Below are 21,850 nucleotides of genomic sequence, written 5' to 3'. Positions count from 1 at the left end.
GTAAAGCTATGAAAAAAATACTCAGCCTTACACACAACTTACTGGCTCTGCCTGCCACTCTTTGTAATAAATTACAGACAACAAAAATGAGGACTTCCCACTATCTGTCTCTCCTGGTACACTGTGTCAATAAAGGTTGTTCTAAAGCTGCCAGTCCTTAACTTTTTCAACCCTGATGTCATCTCTGCCTCTAGATTCAGTGAAGGTTTGCATCACTCTTCTAATGTTGCTCAGGTTTTTATGTGGTGACTTGATTGAACGATGTAAGGTTCTGAGGGGTGTTGACAGGGTAGATGAGGATAGTTCCATTTTGTGGGAGAATCTAGACCTAGAGGTCTTCCTTTGAAAGCAAGCGGTGGCCTATTTCGATCTGATATGCAGCAATGATTTTTGTTGCCAGATTGACAGCCGTTTGAACTCTCTTCCTGAAAATCTGGTAAAAGCAGAGTCTGAATCTTTCCATGGGAGATGGAGATAGATTCTTGATAAAATAAAGGGTTTAGAGGTAATCAGGGATTGGCAGCAATGTTTTCTGCTTGGGTTGACTAATCCAGATGCAGGTGCAGTAACTTCCAAGTCTCACCTGCAGATGTCTGAAAAACTAGAAAGAAAGTAGATTAGCAGGAATATGGAGCAATCGGGCAAATAACCACAGGTGAGCTGCTGGAAGCTTGGAAGTTGGCTAACATGGTGCCGCTATTTAAGAAAGGCGATAAGCAAAAGCTAGGGAACTGTAGACCGGTAAGCCTGACATGAGTGGTGGGAAGTTGTTCTTGGGGATCCTGAGGGATAACATTTACACCTATTTAGAAAGGTGAGGACTGATTAGGTATAGTCAACATGAATTGTGTGTGGGAAATTGTGTCTCACTATCTTGACTGAGTTTTTTTGAGAAACGTTGAAGAGATTTGATGAAGATAGCAGTGGCCATGATTTATATGGACTTCACTAAGTCATTCGATAATGTTCCTCATGCTGGACTGGTTAGCAAGGTTAGGTCACATGGAATAGAGAGAGAACCAGCTATTTGGATACAGAACTTGCTCGAAGATAGAGGGTGGTGGTGGTGGGTTGCTTTTCAGACTAGGGGTCTGTGGCCAGTGGCCTACCACAGTATTGGTGCGGGGTCCACTGTTTTTTGTAATTTATATAAATTATTTAGATGTGAACAAAGGAGCAATGGATAATAAGTTTGCAGGTGATGCCAAAATTAGAGGTATAGTAGACAGCAACAAAGGTCACCTCAGAGAACACTGGCACCTAAGGAAAAACCAAATGAACTGTGGATGCTATAAATCAGGAACAAAAACAAAGTTGCTGAAAAAGCTCAGCAAGTCTGGCAGCATCTGTGAACGAAAAAACAGTTGTAACGTTTCGGGTCCAGTGACCCTTCCTCAGAATCTAAGGTAGCTAGTAATGTAACAATAGTTCCTACAAAAAGACAGGAACGCAATTAATTTATTTTGTAATTCATTTGTGCAATGTGGACGTCACTGACTGGCCAGCACTTATTGCCTGTCCCTAGTTGTCCTTGAGAAGGTGGTGGTGAATTGCCTCCTTGAACCTCTGCAGCCCACCTGCTGTGAGTTGACCCACAATGCCCTTCGGGAGAGAATCCAGAATCTTTGACCCAGTGACAGTGAAGGACAGCACTATATTTCCAAGTCAGGATGGTGAGTGGCTTGGAGGGGAACTTGACGGTGGTGGTATTCCCATATGTTTGCTGCCCTTGTCTTTCTAGATGGAAGTGGTTGTGGGTCTGGAAGGTGCTGTCTGAGGATCTTTAGTGAATTTCTGCAGTACATCTTGCTTGTAGTATGCACTGCTGCTACTGTCAGAGGGAATGGATGCTTGTGGATGTAACCAGTCAAGCGGGCTGCTTTGACCTGGATGGTGTCAACTACTTGTGTGTTGTTGGGGCTGCAATCATCCAGGCAACATAGAACATTACAGCACAGTGCAGGCCCTTCGGCCCTCGATGTTGTGCCAACCTGTCATACCAGTATGAAGCCCATCTAACCTACGCTATTCCATGTACGTCCATATGCTTGTCCAATGACGACTCAAATGTACCTAAAGTTGGCGAATCTACCGTTGCAGGCAAAGCGTTCCATACCCTTACTACTCTGACTAAAGAAACTACCTCTGACGTCGGTCCTATATCTTTCACCCCTCAATTTAAAGCTATGGCCCCTTGTGCTCGCCGTCACCATCCAAGGAAAAAGGCTCTCCCTATCCACCCTATCTAATCCTCTGATTATCTTAATTGAGACGTTTAAGTCACCTCTCAACCACCTTCTCTCTAACGAAAACAGCCTCAAGTCCCTCAGCCTTTCGTCCTAAGACCTTCCCTCCATACCAGGCAACATCCTAGTAAATCTCCTCTGCACCCTTTCCATAGCTTCCACATCCTCCTCATAATGCGGTGACCAGAACTGTACGCAATACTCCAAGTGTGGCCACACCAGAGTTTTGTACAGCAGCATAACCTCATGGTTCTGGAACTTGATCCCTCTATTAATAAAAGCTAAAACAGTGTATGCGTTCTTAACAACCCTGTCAACCTGGGTGGCAACTTTCAAGGATCTGTGTACATGGACACCGAGAGCTCTCTGCTCATCTACACTACCAAGAATCTTAACATTAGCCCAGTACTTTGCCTTCTGGTTATTCCAACCAAAGTGCATCACCTCACACTTTTCCGCATTAAACTCCATTTGCCACCTCTCAGCCCAGCTCTGCAGCTTATCTATGTCTCTCTGTAACCTACAGCAGCCTTCGTCACTATCCACAACTCCACCGACTTTAGTGTCGTCTGCAAACTTACTAACCCATCCTTCTACGCTGTCATCCAGGTCATTTATAAAAATGACGAACAGCAGTGGACCCAGCATCGACCCTTGCGGTACACCACTAGTAACTGGTCTCCAGGATGAACATTTCCCATCAACTACCACCCTCTGTCTTCTTTCAGCAAGCCAATTTCCGATCCAAACTGCTATATCTCCCACAATTCCATTCCTCCGCATTTTGTACAATAGCCTACTGTGGGGAACCTTATCGAACGCCTTGCTGAAATCCATATACACCACATCAACCAGTTTACACTCATCTACCTGTTTGGTCACCTTCTCAAAGAACTCAATAAGGTTTGTGAGGGACGACCTACACTTCACAAAACCGTGCTGACTATCCCTAATCAAATTATTATTCTTCTCTAGATGATTATAAATCCTATCTCTTATAACCTTTTCCAACACTTTACCAACAACTGAGGTAAGGCTCACTGGTCTATAATTACCAGGGTTATCTCTACTGCCCTTCTTGAACAGGGGAACCACATTTGCTATCCTCCAGCCGTCTGGCACTATTCCTGTAGACAACGACGAGTAAAAGATCAATGCAAGTGCGGAGTATTCCATCACACTCCCGACTTGTGTCTTAGTCTGGTGGACAGGCTTTGAATATTCAGGTGAGTTACTCACCACAGTGTTCCTGTCTTCTGATCTGCATTTATAGCCACTGTGTTTACTTAGTGAGTCCAGTTGAGTTTCTGGTCTTTGGTAACCTTCCAGCATGTTGATAGCGGGGCATTCAATGATGGTAACACAGTTGACTGCCAAGGGGTAGTGGTGAGATTATCTCTTACTTGTGATGGTAATAGTCTAACATTTGTATGATGCAAATGTTACTTGCCACTTGTCAGCCCAAGCCTGGATATTGTCCAGATCTTGTTGCATGGGAACGTGGACTGCTTCAGTATCTGAGGAGTTGTGAATGGTGCTGAACATCGTGCAGTCATTGGCAAAGATCCCCACTTCTGAGCTTATGACGGACGGACACGTTGATGAAGCAGCTGAAGATGGTTGAGCCTCAGACACTACCCTGAGGAACTCCTGCAGAAAAGTACTGGACCTGAGATGATTGACCTTCAGCAACCTGAACTGTCTTCCTCTGTGTCAGGCATGACTCCAACCACCGGAGAGTTTGTCCCTGATTGATCCAGTGTTCCTAGGGTTGCTTGATGCCACAGCTGGTAAAATGCAGCCTTGATGTCAAGATCTGTCACTCTCACCCCACCTCTGAAATTCAGCTCTTTTGTCCATGCTTGAACCAAGGTTGTAATGAGATCAGGAGCTGAGTGGCCTGGCGGGACCCAAACTGCGGAGTCACCGAACAGGTGCTGCTTGATAGCACTGTTCAAGACACCTTCCATCACTTTACTGATTGAGAGTAGACGGATGAGGTGTTAATTGACTTGGTTGCTTTTTGTATACAAGATGTTCTTGGGCAATTTTCCACATTGTCGGATAGATACCGGTGTTGTAACTGTACTGGAACAGCTTGGCTAGGGGAGCAGCAAGTGCTGGAGCACAAGTCTTCAGTACTATTGCCAGAATGTTACCAGGGCCCTTGGCTTTGCAGTATCTAGTGTTTCCAACTTTTTCTTGATATCACGTGGAGTGAATTGAATCTGTTGAAGATTGGTATCTGTAATGCTGTGGACCATCGGAGGAGGCTGAATGGATCATCCACTCGACACTTCTGGCTGAACATTGCTGCGAGTGTTTAGCCTTGTCTTTTGCACAGATGTGCTGGGCTCTTCCAGCATTTGGATGAGGATGTTTATGGAGCCGCCTCCTCCGGTGAGTTGTTCAGTTGCCCACCACCATTCATGACTGGATTCAGCAGGCCTGCAAAGCTTAGATGTGACCCATTGGTTGTAGGATCACTTAGCTCTGTCTGTCTTAGGTCCTGCTGCATTTTGCTGTTTGGTGTGCAGATTGTCCTGTTTGGTGGCTTCGCCAGGCTGACACCTCTTCTTCACATATGCCTGGTGCTGCTCCTGGCATGCCCTCCTGTCCTCTCCATTGAACCAGGATTGATCTCCTGGCTTGATAATGGTTGAGTGGGGGATATGCCATGCCATGAGGTTACAGATGTGCTGGAGTACAATTCTGCTGCTGTTGATGGTTCGCAGGATGTCTAATCTTGAGTTGCTAGATCTGTGCAAAGTCTACCTATTTAGCACGGTGATGATGCTATACGAGGCAAGTGAGGTTGTTCTCAATGCGGGATTTCATCCCCACAATGACTGTGCAGTTGTCACTCTTAACGATACTCTCGTGGACAGATGCAGCTTTAGCCAGCAGATTGGTAAGGATGTTTTTCCTTGATGGTTCCCTCACCACCTGCCGCGGACCCAGTCTAGCAGCTATGTCCTTTAGGACCCGGCTCTCTTCCCTTTACCAGTCAGAGCATTGTGTACAGTAGTAGTGGTGTTGTCATGTTGCGGTTAGCTGTTTCAGAGCAGAGTTGAGAGTCAATCAAATTGCTATGGGCTTGGAGTCACATGTAGTCCAGACGAAAAGTGGCAGATTTCCTTTCCTACAGCAAATTTAGTTCCACCTGCTTTTGTGACTAGATTTGAACCCATATTCCCACAACACTAGACTAGGCTTCTTGATTAGGCTTCCAGTGAAGTTAACACTATACCACTGTTACCCCCTTCCCCCACCCATGTAGCGTATTTGGATTTTAAAAAATTGATAAAGTGCCAGATCAAACATTATTACACAAGAGAAGACATATAGCATATCGGTAACATGTTAGCATGAATAAAGGATTGATTAGCTATCTGGAATCACAGATTAGGGATGAATAGATCTTTTCAAATTCTTTAACTGAACTTTACTGTGTTCTTTCAGTTGTTGAAATCTGAGGAAGATGCTTCGTACAAACCTGTGAAGAAAGCCTGTGTACAAATTGTGGATAATCTGGTGGAACACATTCTGAAATATGAAGAATCCCTTGCAGGTAAATGGAGAAGCAATGAGATGGGAATATAACTGGTCAGTCCTGTTTAATGTTCTATCATAGAGACATGGAGTTACATAAGGAAAACATCTGGCCCATCATGTTTCATGCCAACTCTTTGCAGGATGATCCAGTCAATTCCATTTTCCTCCCCTCCTACCTCTAACCCTGCGCAGAAAGTTCATTTTCCCTTCGGCCCCCATCCAATGTACTTTTGAAATCGATGATTGCTTCTCGTAGACCACCCCTTAGACATTGAATACCTGATAGGTCATATTCTGGAGTGAGACCGTGTTTGATCTTCCATAAGTTTCGTTTTATTCTTCTTGTTTACTGTGGAGATCAGTCACTGAATACATTCACAAGAGGTTGCAAATGTACTTTTAATGAAACAATGTACAAGTTTCATGCATGAGAGAAAAATCCAAACAGTATCATGATCTACAAGAACTTTTTTTTAAAATTGAACGCATTTCAGATTTCTTAAAGATTTAACCCTTTAGTCCCAATAACCACCTGTCAGGCATGCAAACTTCACTGAAATGTTACTGCTGTGTCCACACTGAATCTCCTTGTCTAGCTAGCAAGCTATAAGCAGTTGTCTTTCATCATTTTTTGCATTAATGTGATGCCATTTTCTTTATTAATATTTTTTAAGGAGATCTTTCAACAAGTTGCATTCTCTGATTTATATACCGCTTTGAGTGTTTCTTAGTTTCACTTCACCAGCTTTGTAGAATGTCTTCCTCTTTGACACCTTCACAGCCTTTTGTTGCTGACTTCTTTTAGGAAATTCACAACTCTTCTCTCCACTCTCCCTCTTCGCAGCCCTGATTGTTTGAACAGCTGATGATAGAATCTCTACAGTGTGGAAGCAGGCCAACTCGCCCCATCGGGTCTCCGAAGAGCATCCCATCCAGACTCATTTCCCCACCCTACCTGTAGTGCTGTATCTCCCATGGCTAATCCACCTAACTATACGTCCCTGGACACTGGGCAATTTAGCATGGCCAATCCGCCTAACCTGCACATCTTTGGACTGTGGGAGGATGCGGGAGTATCCAGAAGAAACCCACACAAAACTAGGAGAATGTGCAAAGTTCACATAGTTGCCCGGAATCTCTGGCCCTGTGAGGCAGCAGCTCTAACCATTGGGCCACCGTGCCACCCTTTTGCCGTTAAAGACCTCTTCTCATTCCATGCTGTAAACATCTATGACTCTATGACTCTTTGAACCAACCTGACCTTCTTTGAATGAACATGGCTTCTGTTAGCGTGAACCTGATTCTAAATTCTCTTCTTTCTTCTCCCTCAACTCTCTGGATTAAATACCTCAAATCAGCAAGCACTCGTTATTATCTATGATGGCTATTTAGTAATCTAAAGTGACAAGATTTGTGAAAATGCATTTTTTCAACTCACTGTTCAAAATGACATACAGAACGTTATAGAATTGAAAACTAAATAAAATCCAAATTACATCCAGTTCTCACTTTAGAATCCAAGTTTCCAATAACAATTTATGAACCTTAATCAGACATTTTTAGGTGTACAAGGTAATGAGAGGCATTGTTAGAGTCGATAGCCAGAGACTTTTCCCCAGGGCAGGATTGACTGCCACAAGGGATCATAGTTTTAAGGTGTTAGGAGGAAGGTATAGAGGAGACATCCGAGGGAGTACTTCACCCAGAGAGTTGTGAGCACATGGAATAGTTTGCCAGTGGTAGTCATGGAAGCGGAGTCATTAGTGACATTTAAGCGACTGCTGGACGTGCACAAGGACAGCAGTGAATTGAGGGGAATGTAGGTTAGGTTATTTTAATTTTGGATTAGGGTTATTCCACGGCACAACATCGTGGGCCGAAGAGCCTGTACTGTGCTGTACTTTTCTATGTTCTATGCTCTATTTTTCTACTATATCCAAACTATTATAATCTAAAGCCCTCCATAAGTCTCTTGCCCAGTTCCTTTACTCCAAGGAAAAACAGTCCGTACTTCCCTAAACTACCTTTGTGACTTAAATCTCTCATCCTTGGAATCATTCCAACATATCCTCTCTTCCTGAAGTGTGGTGATTGGGACTGCAAATAATGCTGTAGTCGTGGCCCAACTAGAACTTTATCATGGTTCATTATAGCGTCCCAGCTTTTGCTCTCGACATCTGTATCTGAATCCTAAGCTCCCTGTGTTGACATTTCTTCAACATGACATGTTTGTGTCTGACTGTTGACTTGACTTTTGGCCCTTTTACTTACCAATTGATTTGGTGATATTGTTTGATCGCCAGTACAGTAGTTAAAACTGAAATATATAGAACCTCGATGTTGTGCTGACCTGTCATACCGATCTCAAGTCCATCTAACCTACACTATTCCATGTACGTCCATATGCTTGTCCAATGACGACTTAAATGTACCTAAAGTTGGCGAATCTACTACCGTTGCAGGCAAAGCGTTCCATTCCCTTACTACTCCCTGAGTAAAGAACCTACCTCTGACATCTGTCCTGTATCTTTCACCCCTCAATTTAAAGCTATGCCCCCTTGTGCTCGCCGTGACCATCCTAGGAAAAAGGCTCTCCCTATCCACCCTATCTAACCCTCTGATTATTTTATATGAAATGCATGGTTTTAATTGAAATTTTTCTCAATTTGAGACATAAGTGGCTGTATGAGATTGTGGTGTTAAAACAGCTATGAATATTGTCACTTGATGAAGGAGCAGCATGCTGAAAGCTTGTGATTTCAGATTAACCTGTTGGTCTATGATCTGTGTTGTGTGACTTCTAACTTTGTCAACCCAAGCCCAAGACCAGCACCTCCACATCTTCAAAAAAATATGCCCTCTAGTTTTGAACTCTCTCCTACCTGAAGGAAAAGACCTTTACTATTCCCACACACGTGGTCACACACATTCACTCTCTTCTCTTTGTCTGTCTGTTTCTGTCTCGCTCGCGCTCTTCTTGCGTACCTTCTCGCGCACGTGCGTTCTCTCGCTCTTCTTGCTGGCACACACTTGTCTCCACGTACATAAATCTATAGGGTGAATGTGTATTTGCAGGTACATTCTATTTTATTCGAAGGGCACACTATTTGTAGACACAGTCAGTCGATGGGGAATTTTATAAATTCCTGCGTTGGAAATAAAACCGGTCTGACTTTACATTAAAACAGATTCTAAACAAGGCCCCACACCCAAAATGCATTGTCTAACCTGAGATGTCACATCTAGTATGCACTGATAAAACCTTCAGTTGAGGGCAGCACGGTGGCTCAGTGGTTAGCACGGTAGCCTCACAGCGCCAGGGACCCGGGTTCGATTCCAGCCTCAGGTAACTCTGTGTGGAGTTTGCACATTCTCCCCGTGTCTGCGTGGGTTTCCTCCAGGTGCTCCGGTTTCCTCCCACAGTCCAAAGATGTGCAGGCTAGGTGGATCGGCATGCTAAATTGCCTGTAGTGTTCAGGGGTGTGTGGGTTATAGGGGGATGGGTCTGGGTGGGATGCTTCAAGGGGCAGTGTGGACTTGTAGGGCCAAAGGGCCTATTTCCACACTGTAGGGAATCTAATCTTACCTTATCTTGGGGCAGTGACTTGAAAGAAATGCTGGATTTGCATTTTAATCAGTCGAAGCCTGCATTTCCTATCTAACTGATTAAAGATTCAACAGGAGGGAGTCAGCCAGCCACTTTAGGTTTATCCAATGCATTCACATCAGTTGTATGATCCTTGGTCTTTTACATGTAAATTCTGTGTCTTGATGAAGGAGCAATGCTCGGAAACCTAGTGTTTTCAAATAAACCTGGTGGGCTATAACCTGGTGCCATGTGATTTTTGACTTTGTTCAACACAGTTCAACAGTGGCACTTCCACATCATGCTGCTCCTGATTTTAAACGCCTTGTATAAGGTCACCCCTCAGCCTTCTATGCTCCACAGGGGAAAGCCCCAACCTATCCAGACTTTGCTTATGCCTCAAACCCTCCTGTCCCAATAACACCCTGGTAAATCTTTCATGCTCCCTTTCCAATTTGATCATATACTTCCCATAGCAGAGTGACCAAAACTGTACACATTACTCCAGAAGTGGCCTCACCAATGAGCAAGTATGCCAAATTCTGCCTTTACCATGCTGTGTACCGCTATCACTTTCAAGAAGCTACGTACCTCAACAGCTGGGTCTGTCTGTTCAACAGCTCTCCTCCGGGCCCTGTCATTAACTGTACAAGTTGTACCTATGTTTGTCTTGTCTCACTACTTCTCATTTATCTAAATTAAATGCAATCTGTCACTCCTTGGCCCATTAGCCCAGTTGATCAAGATCCTGCCATACTCTTAGATAACCACCTTCACTTTCCACTATACCATCAATTTTGTTGTCACCCACAAACTTACTAACCATGCTTCCTGTATTCTCATCTAAATTGTTCATATAAATAGCAAACAACAATGGACCCAACACCAATCCCTGCAGAAAACTGCTGATCACAGGCCTCCAGTCCGAAAACCTCCACCTCCCACTGTCTTCTCCCATCAAGACGATTTTGTATCTAATTGGCAAGTTCTCCCTGGATCCCATGTGACCTAACTTGACTAACCAGTCAACCATCGAGAGTCTTGTCAAAGGCATGGCTAAAGTCCGTGTAGACAATGTCTACTGCTCTGACCTCATCTAAAATCTTGGTCACATCCTCAAAAAAAAACTCAATCAAGTTCTTGACACAATTTATCACTCAAAACTGCGCTGACTGTCCCTAATCAGGCCCTTCGTCCTATCTTGTTGCATATCTCTGGTTTGGCTTCCACATTACAACCTTTGAAATGTCCACCCTTATCCTAAACCACTTGTTACCAGGTCACTTGATCATAGTATTCACCTTTTCTAGGCCCATGATCAACCTCCCAGAATATACCAGGGTCCCTTGTTGTTGCCTTTTATTACATTAAGCTCCCTTGTCAGGCTACATTACAATCCTTTACAACATAGTAATTTCTCCCCCCATATTTCAGTAAGATCCATTCTGTCTGATATGCTTATTCACTCTTCTCCCATATCTACTACTTGGCATGTTTCCACTCAGTATAGTAAATATCATTGCTGTCACACATCTTCCACGGCATTGTACACAGGAGCGGCACGGTGGCTCAGTGGTTAGCACTGCTGCCTCACAGTGCCAGGGACCCAGGTTCAATTTCACCCTCGGGCAACTGTCTGTGTGGAGTTTGCACATTCTCTCCGTGTCTGCATGTCTTTCCTCTTGGTGCTTTGGTTGCCTCCCACAGTCCAAAGATGTGCAAGTTAGGCAGATTGGCCATGCTAAATTGCCCGTAATGTCTGGGGATGTGTAGCTTAGGTCTGTTATAAGGATGTGCTGCAAGGGTTGGTGTGGACTTGTTGGGCCAAAGGACCTGCTTCTACACTGTAGGGATTCTATGAAGTATTCCTCTACATTTCCCATGCAATGCTTGTAAGGCAAAATAACACACAGAATAAAGTTTATTCTGTACTGTCTCCATCAAATACTCCAGGACATCTGACATTCTAGAGGTTTATAAATCATGAGGGCATGGATAGTGTGAATAGCCAGTGTCTTTTTGCAGGTTTGGTGGTGGTGGGGGGGGGATCAAAAACTAGAGGGCATAGATTTAGGGTGAGAGGGGAAAAATTTAAAAGGGACCTGAGAGGAAATATTTTCACGCAGCGGGTGGTGTGTGTATGGAATGAGCTGCTGGAGGAAGTGGTGGAGACTGGTACAGTTACAATATTTAACAGGCACCTGGATGCGTGTATACATACGAAGGATTTAGAGGGTTATGGATGAAATGCTGCCAAATGGGACTGGATTAATTTAGGGTATCTGGTTGGCATGGACAAGTTAGACCAAAGGCTCGGTTTCTGTGCTGTACTGCTCTGAGAGGTACAGCATATAGCTCTCTACAATGCCCCGCTAAACTCCTTCTCAGACTGGGAGTAATATTCTTGTGTGGTTTTACACACAATGAATGAAAACTTAATCTTTTACCCATGTAATTCCCTGTTTCCCAGAAAGTGGTCCCCAAAACTCCGCAACCAAGTTTGCTGCTGAAATAATTTCGATGATTGAATGATGTGGCCAGCAAAATTACAAGCTTAGTATGCATGAGCTGCTCAATTTCCAGCACTAACACTTATTGTATCCCCACAGATTCAGATAGTAAAGGCATGAATACCAACTGTCTCGTGGCTTGTTTAATTACATTATACCTGTTCAGCAAGATCCAGCCTCATCTCATGGTGAAACATGCAATGACTCTTCAGCCGTACCTTACCACAAAGTGCAATGTGAGTATGGCTTTTGCATTTTGTGACCTTTTGTTCAACTGTTCCTAATCATTTTGCACAAAAATTGAGTTTTAATAAATTGATGCATTTAGGAGTGCATACAAAATAATTTATCAGTACAGAATTCACCCATAAGGTTGCAGTGCTTTAGATTCCTTTGTGGTACATATGTTTGTATCCTATAATTGAGCAGCAGCCTTGTTTCACTAATTCGTAAGATAATTCAAAATTCGTAGGAAAAAGGAATCCTTTTCAGGATGACATTTGGTAACTAGTAGAGTTCCACAGGGGTCAGTGTTGGGACGACAACTATTCTACCTTATACAATTAATATCTGGAAGCGGGCTGAAGGCATTGTTGCTATGTTTGCAGATGACACAAAAATAGGTGGAGGGCCAGGTAGTATTGAGGAAGCAGGAAGATGTGGGCAGGCTAGGAGAGTGAGTGAAGAAATGGCAGATGGAATGCTGTGTGGGAAATTTTGAGGTTCTGCACTTTGGTTCAAAGAATGGAGGTGGATACTGTTTCCTATAAATTGAAATAACTGAAACTAATTCCACGAAGACTGGTATCCTGCCCCCAAGTCAACTGTTACTTACACATGCATAGTATGAGACACTGACCAGCTCGCTCAGTTCTGGCTCATTGGATAAACAGAACCCCTGACATCCTGTTTGTCTGTCAGCCAGAACTCTCTGATTGGGGATGTGAACCTAGTCCAATCAGGGTACTGAATCTGTGAGCTCTACCTGGCTGATTTGTTCCAATCACTACAGAAACATTTCAGAAATCTTAAGCACAAAGGAACGAGAGAGTCCTAGGTCAAGATTCTCTTTGGATTAAAATGTACGTTCATTTGGCAATTAAGAAGGCAAATGCAGTGTTAGTATTAACAGAGCAAGAATACAAGAGCGGAGATGTACTGCTGAGGCTGTATAAGGCTGTAGTCAGACCACATTTGGAATGTTAGTGAGCAGTTTAGGCACTGTCTAAAGAAGGATCTGTTGGCTTTGGAGGGGTCTAGGGAAGGTTTATAAAAATCATCTTGGGGATGAAGGGCTTGTTGTAAGAGCAGCAGTTGAGGACTTTGGGTCAATGGAGTGTAGAGGAGTTGGGGGGAAATTTCATTGAAACTTAAAAGTACTGAGAGACAGGGATAGATTGGATGCAGAGATGACGTTTCCACTAATAGGAGAGATGAGGACCTGAGGGCATAGCTTCAGAAGTGACAATCTTTTACAACTGATACGAGGGAATTCCTTCAGCCAGTCGTTGATGCAGAATGTACAGGAAACTAAGTCATTGATTGTGCTCAAGACAGAGATAGGTTCTTCAATATTAAGGGGATCAAGGGTTACTGGGAGAAGGCAAGAGAATGGGGATAAGAAACATGCCAAACAGGATCAAATGGCAGAGCAGACCCAATGGGCCATATGGCCTAATCCTGCTCCTCTATCTTCAGGCCTCATAGTCTTATTTAATGTTGCAGACAGCTGAATGTAATGCTCATCCTGCAGTGTACTGTTAGAAGGATGATAAATTAGACATTGCTTCCTTAATGCAATTTATCTCAAAAAGGGAGATTGTTCACTATTCTAAAATATTGCTCTGTTCTGTATAAATCGTAAATTAGAGTGAAGTTTATTATTGCCTAATTTTGGGCAGTTAGTTTGTGAATCATGGCTGACGACTCCCAAAGGCCTTTGCCGTGAATCTTTCTGCATTCTTTCTCCATTTAAATAATATTCAGCTCCTATTCTTCATACCAAAGTACATAACTTCTTATTTTCTCCCATTATATCCCATTTGCCAAGTTTTTGCCCGCTTACTTAACCATTCTATATTTCTCTGCAGACTGTCATCCTCACCACTTGCCGCCTTACCTGTGTTTGTCATCCTCAAGCTTGTCTATGTTGAATCCACTTTACTCAACCTAGTCACGAATACGTATTGTAAATAATTGAGGCACAGCACTGGTTCCTGTGGCACTATCAGTTACAAGTTGCCATCCTGAAAATCTTTCTCCTAGCATCACCCCTCTGTTTTCTATTAGTTAGCCAATCCTGTATCCATGCTAATGTACTCCTTCTAACAGATTGGCACTGACCTTTATTAAATGACCTGATTTGTAGTACTATATCAAATACCTCAAATATACGCTTAATAAAATTATATACTTCTAAAGGTTCTGCTATTCCATTCTTTATAGTAGACTCTAACATTTTCCCAAAACCTGATTAAGCTAACTAATCTGTAGCTTTCTGCCTTTTGTCTCCTTGCCTTCTTAAATAAGAGTGTTATGTTGGCAGTTTTCTAATCTTTTGGGACTTTCCCAGAATCTAGACCTTAAAGCCATATTGATGGTGTGTGGTGTCAAGGAGCCCTAGCAAAATTGGAGTAACTGGGGATTGGGGAAGGGAGTGGGCAGATTCTGTCAAATAACTGGCACAAAGGAAGGCAGTTATGTTTGTTGGACGTCAGTCATCTGAACTCTAGGACATCTCTGTGGCAGTTTGAGGGTACTGTCCTTGAGCCTACCACCTTCAGCTGCTTCATAAAAACCATAAGAAATAGGAATAGAGGAGTAGGCTGTTCAGCCCCTCAATGCTGTTCTACCATTCAGTAGAATCACAGCTGGTCTGACATTTCTCACTTCCGTTTTCCATTCTTTCCCTTTAACGCTTGATTCCCTTAATGATTAAGAATTTTATCTGTCTGTACTTTAAATGTATACAAAGGACTCTGCCTCCACAGCTCTCTGTGGCAATGAGTTCCAAAGACACTTGATCATCTGAGAGAAGAAATTCTCTCTCATCTCAGTCTTAAACTAGTGCCCCTTTATTCTGAGACTATGCCCTTTTAGAATGTTGCCTCCTTACCGAATTGTATTTTTGATGAGAATCGTGAATTACATCTTTAAATATCTGCTTGCTTGTTGTCATTCCTGTTGATGTGTCCACCCAGTTCACCTTAGCTAATCCGTCCTCATTTCATTATAATTTCCTGTATTTAAGTTAAAGTTGGTTCAGATAGATGTTTCTTAGCCTGAAATTGAATGTTAAATTCTGCCATGTTATGATCAGTACTTCCGGAGGGATCTTTTACTCTGACATCATTTATTATACCTGCCTCATTGTCCATTACCAAGTCCAGGATATCCTGCTTCCTAATATTGCTCTATGAAACTATCCTGAAAGCACTATATGATTCTGTTGCTGTCACTGCCTTTTCTCATTTGATTAACCTCATCAACATGAGGTTTAAATTTTGAAGATATTAAATTAGAGATTTAATTATGGATGAGTTTTAAAAATAATTATTAAAATTAAAAAATGAAAAAAATTATTACTGTATTCTTCAGTGACCTTCCCTCCATCGTAAGGTTAGAAGTGAGAATATTCACTGATAATACAGAAGCTTAATGTGAAGGTGCCAGTGTTGGACTGGGGTGGACAAGTCGGAAAAAAAATCACATGACACAAGGTTATAGTCCAACAGGTTTATTTGAAGACAAAAGCTTTGAGTATTGCTCCTTCTAGCATCTGAAGAAGGAACAAGATTCTGAAAGTCTGTCTTCACATAAACCTGTTGGACTATAACCTGGTGTCTTGTTTTTACTACTGAAGCAGCCATAGATACATAGTCGTGCAACACGGAAACAGGCCCTTTGGCCCAACTTGTCTCTGTCGACCAGGTTTCCAAAACTAAACTAGTCCTGTTTGCCTCTGTTTAGCCTGTATCCCTCTGAACCTTCCATATCCACATAGCTGTACAAATGTCTTTTAAATGTAATTGTACCCACTTCTATCACGTCTTCTGGCAGCTCATTCCATATATGTACCACCTACTTGTGAAAAAGTTGCACTTTGGTTCCTTTCTAAATCATTCCCCACTCACTTTAAACCTATGCCCTTTAGTTTTGGACTCCCCTATCCTGAGGCAAAAATCTGGCTCTTCACCTTATACGTAGAACATAGAACAATACAGCGCAGAACAGGCCCTTTGGCCCTTGATGTTGCACCGACCTGTGAACTAATCTAAGCCCCTCCCCCTACACTATCCCATCATCATCCATATGCTTATCCAAGGACTGTTTAAATGCCCCTAATGTGGCTGAGTCGACGACATTGGCAGGCAGGGCATTCCACGCCCTTACCACTGAGTAAAGAACCTGCCTCTGACATCTGTCTTAAATCTATCACCCCTCAATTTGTAGCTATGCCCCCTTGTACAAGTCGAAGTCATCATCCTCGGAAAAAGACTCTCACTGTCCACCCTATCTCATCCTCTGATCATTTTGTATGTCTCTATTAAATCCCCTCTTAGCCTCCTTCTCTCCAATGAGAACAGACCCAAGTCCCTCAGCCTTTCTTCATAGGGCCTGCGCTCCAGACCAGGCAACATCCTGGTAAATCTCCTCTGCACCTTTTCCAATGCTTCCACATCCATCCTGTAATGGGGCGACCAGAACTGCACGCATTATTCCAAATGAGGCCGCACTAGCGTTTTGTGTAGTTGCAGCATGACATCACGGCTCCAAAACTCAATCCCTCTACCAATAAAACCTAACACACCATAAGCCTTCTTAACAGCACTATCAACCCGGGTGGGAACTTTCAGGGATCTATGTACATCTGCACACCCACACTGCCAAGAATCTTTCCGTTGACCCAGTATTGTGCCTTCCTATTATTCTTCCCAAAGTGAATCACCTCACATTTATCCGTATTAAACTCCATTTGCCACCTTTCAGCCCAATTCTACAGTTTATCCAAGTCTCCCTGCAACCTGCAGCATTCTTCCACACTGTCCACCACTCCACCGACTTTAGTGTAATCTGCAAATTTACTAACCCATCCACCTATGCCTGCGTCCAAATCATTTATAAAAATGACAAACAGCAGTGGTCCCAAAACAGATCCTTGAGGCACACCACTAGTGACCTGACTCCAGGCTGAATATTTTCCATCCACCACCACTCGTTGCCTCCTTACAGAAAGCCAGTTTCTAATCCAAACTGCTAAATCTCCGTCAATCCCGTGCCTCTGTATTTTCTCCAATAGCCTACCATGTGGAACCTTATCAAAGGCTTTACTGAAGTCCATGTACACCACGTCAACTGCCCTACCCTCATCCACATGCTTGGTCACCTTCTCAAAGAACTCAATGAGGTTTGAGAGACACGACCTGCCCTTAACAAATCCATGCTGACTATCTCCATTCAAATTGTTGCTTGCTAGATCCTACCTCTTATAATCCTTACCAAAGATTTTCCTACAACAGATGTAAGGCTCACAGGTCTATAATTAACTGGATCATCCCTACTGCCCTTCAGGAACAAGGACACAACATTTGCAATCCTCCAGTCCTCTGCTACTAAACCTGCAGACAATGAGGACTCAAAGATCAAAGCCAAAGGCTCCGCCACCACCTCCCTAACTTCCCAGAGAATCCTCGGAAAAATCCCATCTGGTCCAGGGGATTTATCTACCTTCACACCTTCTCGAATTGACAACACCACCTCCTTACTAACCTTAATCCTTTCAATTCTAGTAGCCCGTATCTCAGTCATCTCCTCTGCAGTATTCTCCTGTTCCTCAGTGAAAACAGATGAGAAATAATCATTGAGCACCTCTCCAATCTCCACAGGGTCCACACACAACTTCCCACTTCTGTCTTTGACTGGCACTATTCCTACCCTAGTCATCCTCATATTCCTCACATACCTATAGAAAGCTTTAGGGTTCTCCTTTATTCTACCTGCTAATGTCTGCTCGTGTCCCCTCCTTGCTCTTCTTAAGAACATATAACATAGAACATTACATCACAGTACAGGCCCTTCGGCCCTCGACGTTGTGCCACCTGTCACACCGATCTGAAACCCATCTAACCTACACTATTCCATGTACGTCCATATGGTTATCCAATGATGACTTAAATGTACCTAAAATTGGCAAATCTATTACCGTTGCAGGCAAAGCGTTCCGTTCCCTTACTACTCTGAGTAAAGAAACCACCTCTGACATCTGTCCTATATCTTTCACCCCTCAATTTAAAGCTATGCCCCCTCATGCTTGCCGTCACCATCCTAGGAAAAAGGCTCTCCCTATCCACCCTATCTAACCCTCTGATTATCTTTTATGTCTCAATTAAGTCACCTCTCAACCTTCTTCTCTCTCCTAAATCTCTCTTTAAATCCTTCCTAGCTAATCTGTAACTCTCCATCGCCTCATCTGAACCATCTTGTCTCATCATCACATAAGCCTCCCTCTTCTGTTTAACAAGAGATACAGTTTCTTCAGTAAACCACAGTTCCCTTACCTTATCGCTTCCTCCCTGCCTGACAGGAACATACCTATCAAGGACACACAATATCTGTTCCTTAGACCAGCTCGTTTCCCCCTCATGATTTTATAAACCGCTGTAAGGTCACACCTCCACCTCCTCTCTCCAAGAAAAAAATGTCCCACCCTATCCAGCCTCTCCTTATAACTCAAACCTTCCACTTTTGGTTACATCCTCATAAATCTTTGTCATTACCCCTTCCAGTTTAATAACATCTTTCCTATGGCACAGCAACCAGAATTGTATGCAGTTCTCCAAATGTAGCCTTACCAGTGTCTCTGTGAGTTTGCTCGCTAGCTGGAAGGTTAGTTTTCAGACGTTTCGTCACCATTCTAGGTAACATTATCAGTGAGCCTCCAACGAAGTGCTGGTGTTATGTCCCGCTTTCTATTTATCTGGTTAGGTTTCTTTGGGTTGGTGATGTCATTTCCTGTGTTGGTGATGCCATTTCCTGTTCTTTTTCTCAGGGGATGGTAGATTGATTTGGAGCCAATGTGTTTGTTGATGGAGTTCTGGTTGGAATGCCATGCTTCTAAGAATTCTCGTGCATGTCTCTGTTTGGCTTGTCCTAGGATGGATGTGTTGTCCCAATCAAAGTGGTGTCCTTCCTCATCTGTATGTAAGGATACGAGTGATAGTGGGTCATGTTGTTTTGTGGCTAGTTGATGTTCATGTATCCTGGTGGCTGGCTTTCTGCCTGCTTGTCCAATGTAGTGTTTGTCACAGTTCTTGCAAGGTATTTTGTAGATGAAGTTTGTTTTGTTTGTTGTCTTTTAAGTTCATTAGCAAACAAACAAAACAAACGTCATCTACAAAATACCTTGCAAGAACTGTGACAAACACTACATTGGACAAGCAGGCAGAAAGCCAGCCACCAGGATACATGAACATCAACTAGTCACAAAACGACACGACCCACTATCACTCGTATCCTTACATACAGATGAGGAAGGACACCACTTTGATTAGGACAACACATCCATCCCAGGACAAGCCACACAGAGACACGCATGAGAATTCCTCGAAGCATGGCATTCCAACCGGAACTCCATCAACAAACACATTGGCTCCAAATCAACCTACCATCCCCTGAGAAAAAGAACAGGAAATGCCATCACCAACGCAGGAAATGACATCACCAACCCAAGGAAACCTAACCAGATAAATAGAAAGCGGGACATAACACCAACACTTCACCGGCGGCTCACTGATGATGTTACCTAGAATGGTGACGAAACGTCGGAAAACTAACCTTCCAGCTCGGCGAGGAAACTCTCATCCAGAACCTCAACCTGAGCTACAAATCTTCTCAAAACTCGTTACCAATGTCTGATTTGTTTCCATGTCCAAATGCCGCATCACCTAGGCAGTATCAGGGCTTGGGCTTAAAAAATAGCAAGCGACATTCAATACTATTACCATCACTGAATCTCCACTATAAACATCCTGGAGTGTTAATTTAACTGGAAACTTGATTGACTAAATGTGTAAATACTGTGGCTATTGGAACAGGTCAAAGGCTGAGAATTCATTGGCAAGTAACTCGGGTTCTCACTCCCCAAAGCCTGTCCATTGTTTGCTAGGCCAAAGTCAGGTGTGTCATGGAATCCTCTGAATGTCTGTTGGATGAGTGCAGCTCCATACTTGTTTACCATTACAGCTATAAAATTCCTCCCTGTACCACTGATGTTTGGTGCCACTTTCTTAAAGGGTGAAGTACTACACACAACTTTACATGTGCCATATTTATTTGAATCAGAATTCAAAGATCCAGTCTAAGATTTCGGCACGGTTGCTGAGCAGTTAGCACAGATAACTCATAGCTTTAGGGACCCAGGGTCAATTCCAGCCTCAGGCGACTGTCTGTGTGGAGTTTGCACATTCTCCCGGTGTCTGCGTTTGTTTCCTCTGGGGGCTCCGGTTTCCTCCCACAGCCGAAAGATGTGCAGGTTAGGTGGATTGGCCATGCTAAATTGCCCATAATGTCCAGGGATCTGCTGGCCAGATGAGATGCTGTTTGGAGGGTTCGTATGGATTCAAATGGCCTGTTTCCACACAGTAGGGATTCTGTGAATTCTGGTCCAGTTAGACTGGGTGTGCTGCTTTGAGAGCCAGCATAAAAGCTGTGAGCCAGTCTTGGTCAGTCCTATAACACTCATGACTTTGTCTATTATATTTACCCATTCCCAGACACAAAGCGACTTCCTCGTCATCTGCAATGTGGCAAAGATTTTGGAACTGGTTGTTCCATTGATGGAGCATCCGAGTGAGACCTTCCTGGCCACAATCGAGGAAGATCTCATGAAACTTATCCTTAAGCATGGAATGACGGTAAGAATCTAATGCATGACTGTAGCACACAGTTCTAAAGTTCAAATATGATGCTTTGGTTATATGTTTCAGAATAGTGAACATGTTTTATTGTGACCAAGCCATGAGTATTCAAGGTCACACATCTAGGAGGGCTGCAGATCCTTGGGAGAGGTGATAGCCTAGTGATATTATCACTACTAATTCAGTGATCCAAATAATGTTCTGTGGAAACAAATTCAGAAATTGCTGCTGAAACTCAGCAGGTCTAATCTTTCAAGTTCAATGACCCTTCTTCAGAATGCTTCACCGTTTGCAGCCCTGTGTTTTATTGTAACATTTGGGAGACCTGAGTTTAAATCCCAGCGTGGTAAATGATAGAATTTGAAATCAGTAAAAATATGGAATTAAAAGTCTAATGATGAACATGATTGGGAAAGTCTGACTGGTTCACTAGTGTCCTTTAAGAAAGGAAATCTGTCATCCTTACCTGGTCTGGTCTATGTGCGTCTTCAGACCTGCAGCAATATAGTTGATACTTAACTATCCTCTGGGCAATTAGGGATGGACAATAAATGCCGGACAGGATACCGGTGCCTAAAACATGTGAGTGAGTAATCATGAGTAAATGAATGTCTGAACAGACTTGACAGATTGACTGGTATCCATGTTTTTCTGTATAAACAAGTCATGGAGTGGTTATAGTGCAGGAGACATTTTGCTCCACTGAATGTGTTGTCTCTTTGCAAAAGCAATATAGTTCATCTTGTTCCCTGTACTTAGAGCTTTTAAAATATTTTCTTCAAAGTGTTGGCCCTGCTTCTTTTTGAAAGCCATGCCTGAACTTGCCTCTAGCATCGTTTTAGACAATCTATTCCAGACCCAAATCACCTGCTTCGTAGAAAAAAAAATTACTTGTTTAGCTGATGCAGAGTCGTATCAGATTCAAAAAGTTGCTTCTGTCTCCACAGATGTTGCCAGATCTGTTGATTTTCTCCATTTTGTTTTTGTTTTGAGTTTCCAGCATTTGCAGAGTTTTGTTTTCATTTTCTCATTTTAACT

The 21,850-nt window shown here is 43.1% G+C and overlaps 1 protein-coding gene across 4 annotated transcripts in view; it reads left to right on the top strand.

Annotated features, from left to right (window-relative positions):
• The window catches only part of LOC125450882 (nipped-B-like protein), a 510,140-nt gene that overhangs the window by 370,897 nt on the left and 117,393 nt on the right, over positions 1–21,850 (top strand). For all 4 annotated transcript variants that reach the window (XM_059644995.1, XM_059644996.1, XM_059644997.1 and 1 more), the window contains 3 exons: positions 5,709–5,817; positions 11,997–12,133; positions 20,669–20,809. In XM_059644995.1, the coding sequence (XP_059500978.1) occupies positions 5,709–5,817; positions 11,997–12,133; positions 20,669–20,809 (387 nt within the window). The remainder of the gene's footprint in view (positions 1–5,708; positions 5,818–11,996; positions 12,134–20,668; positions 20,810–21,850) is intronic.

This window comes from Stegostoma tigrinum, chromosome 3 (assembly GCF_030684315.1).
Source record: "Stegostoma tigrinum isolate sSteTig4 chromosome 3, sSteTig4.hap1, whole genome shotgun sequence".
In the NCBI taxonomy this organism is placed as follows: domain Eukaryota; kingdom Metazoa; phylum Chordata; class Chondrichthyes; order Orectolobiformes; family Stegostomatidae; genus Stegostoma; species Stegostoma tigrinum.
The sequence above is the reverse complement of the archived record's forward strand: the minus strand, read 5'-3'. Positions and strand labels throughout refer to the sequence as shown.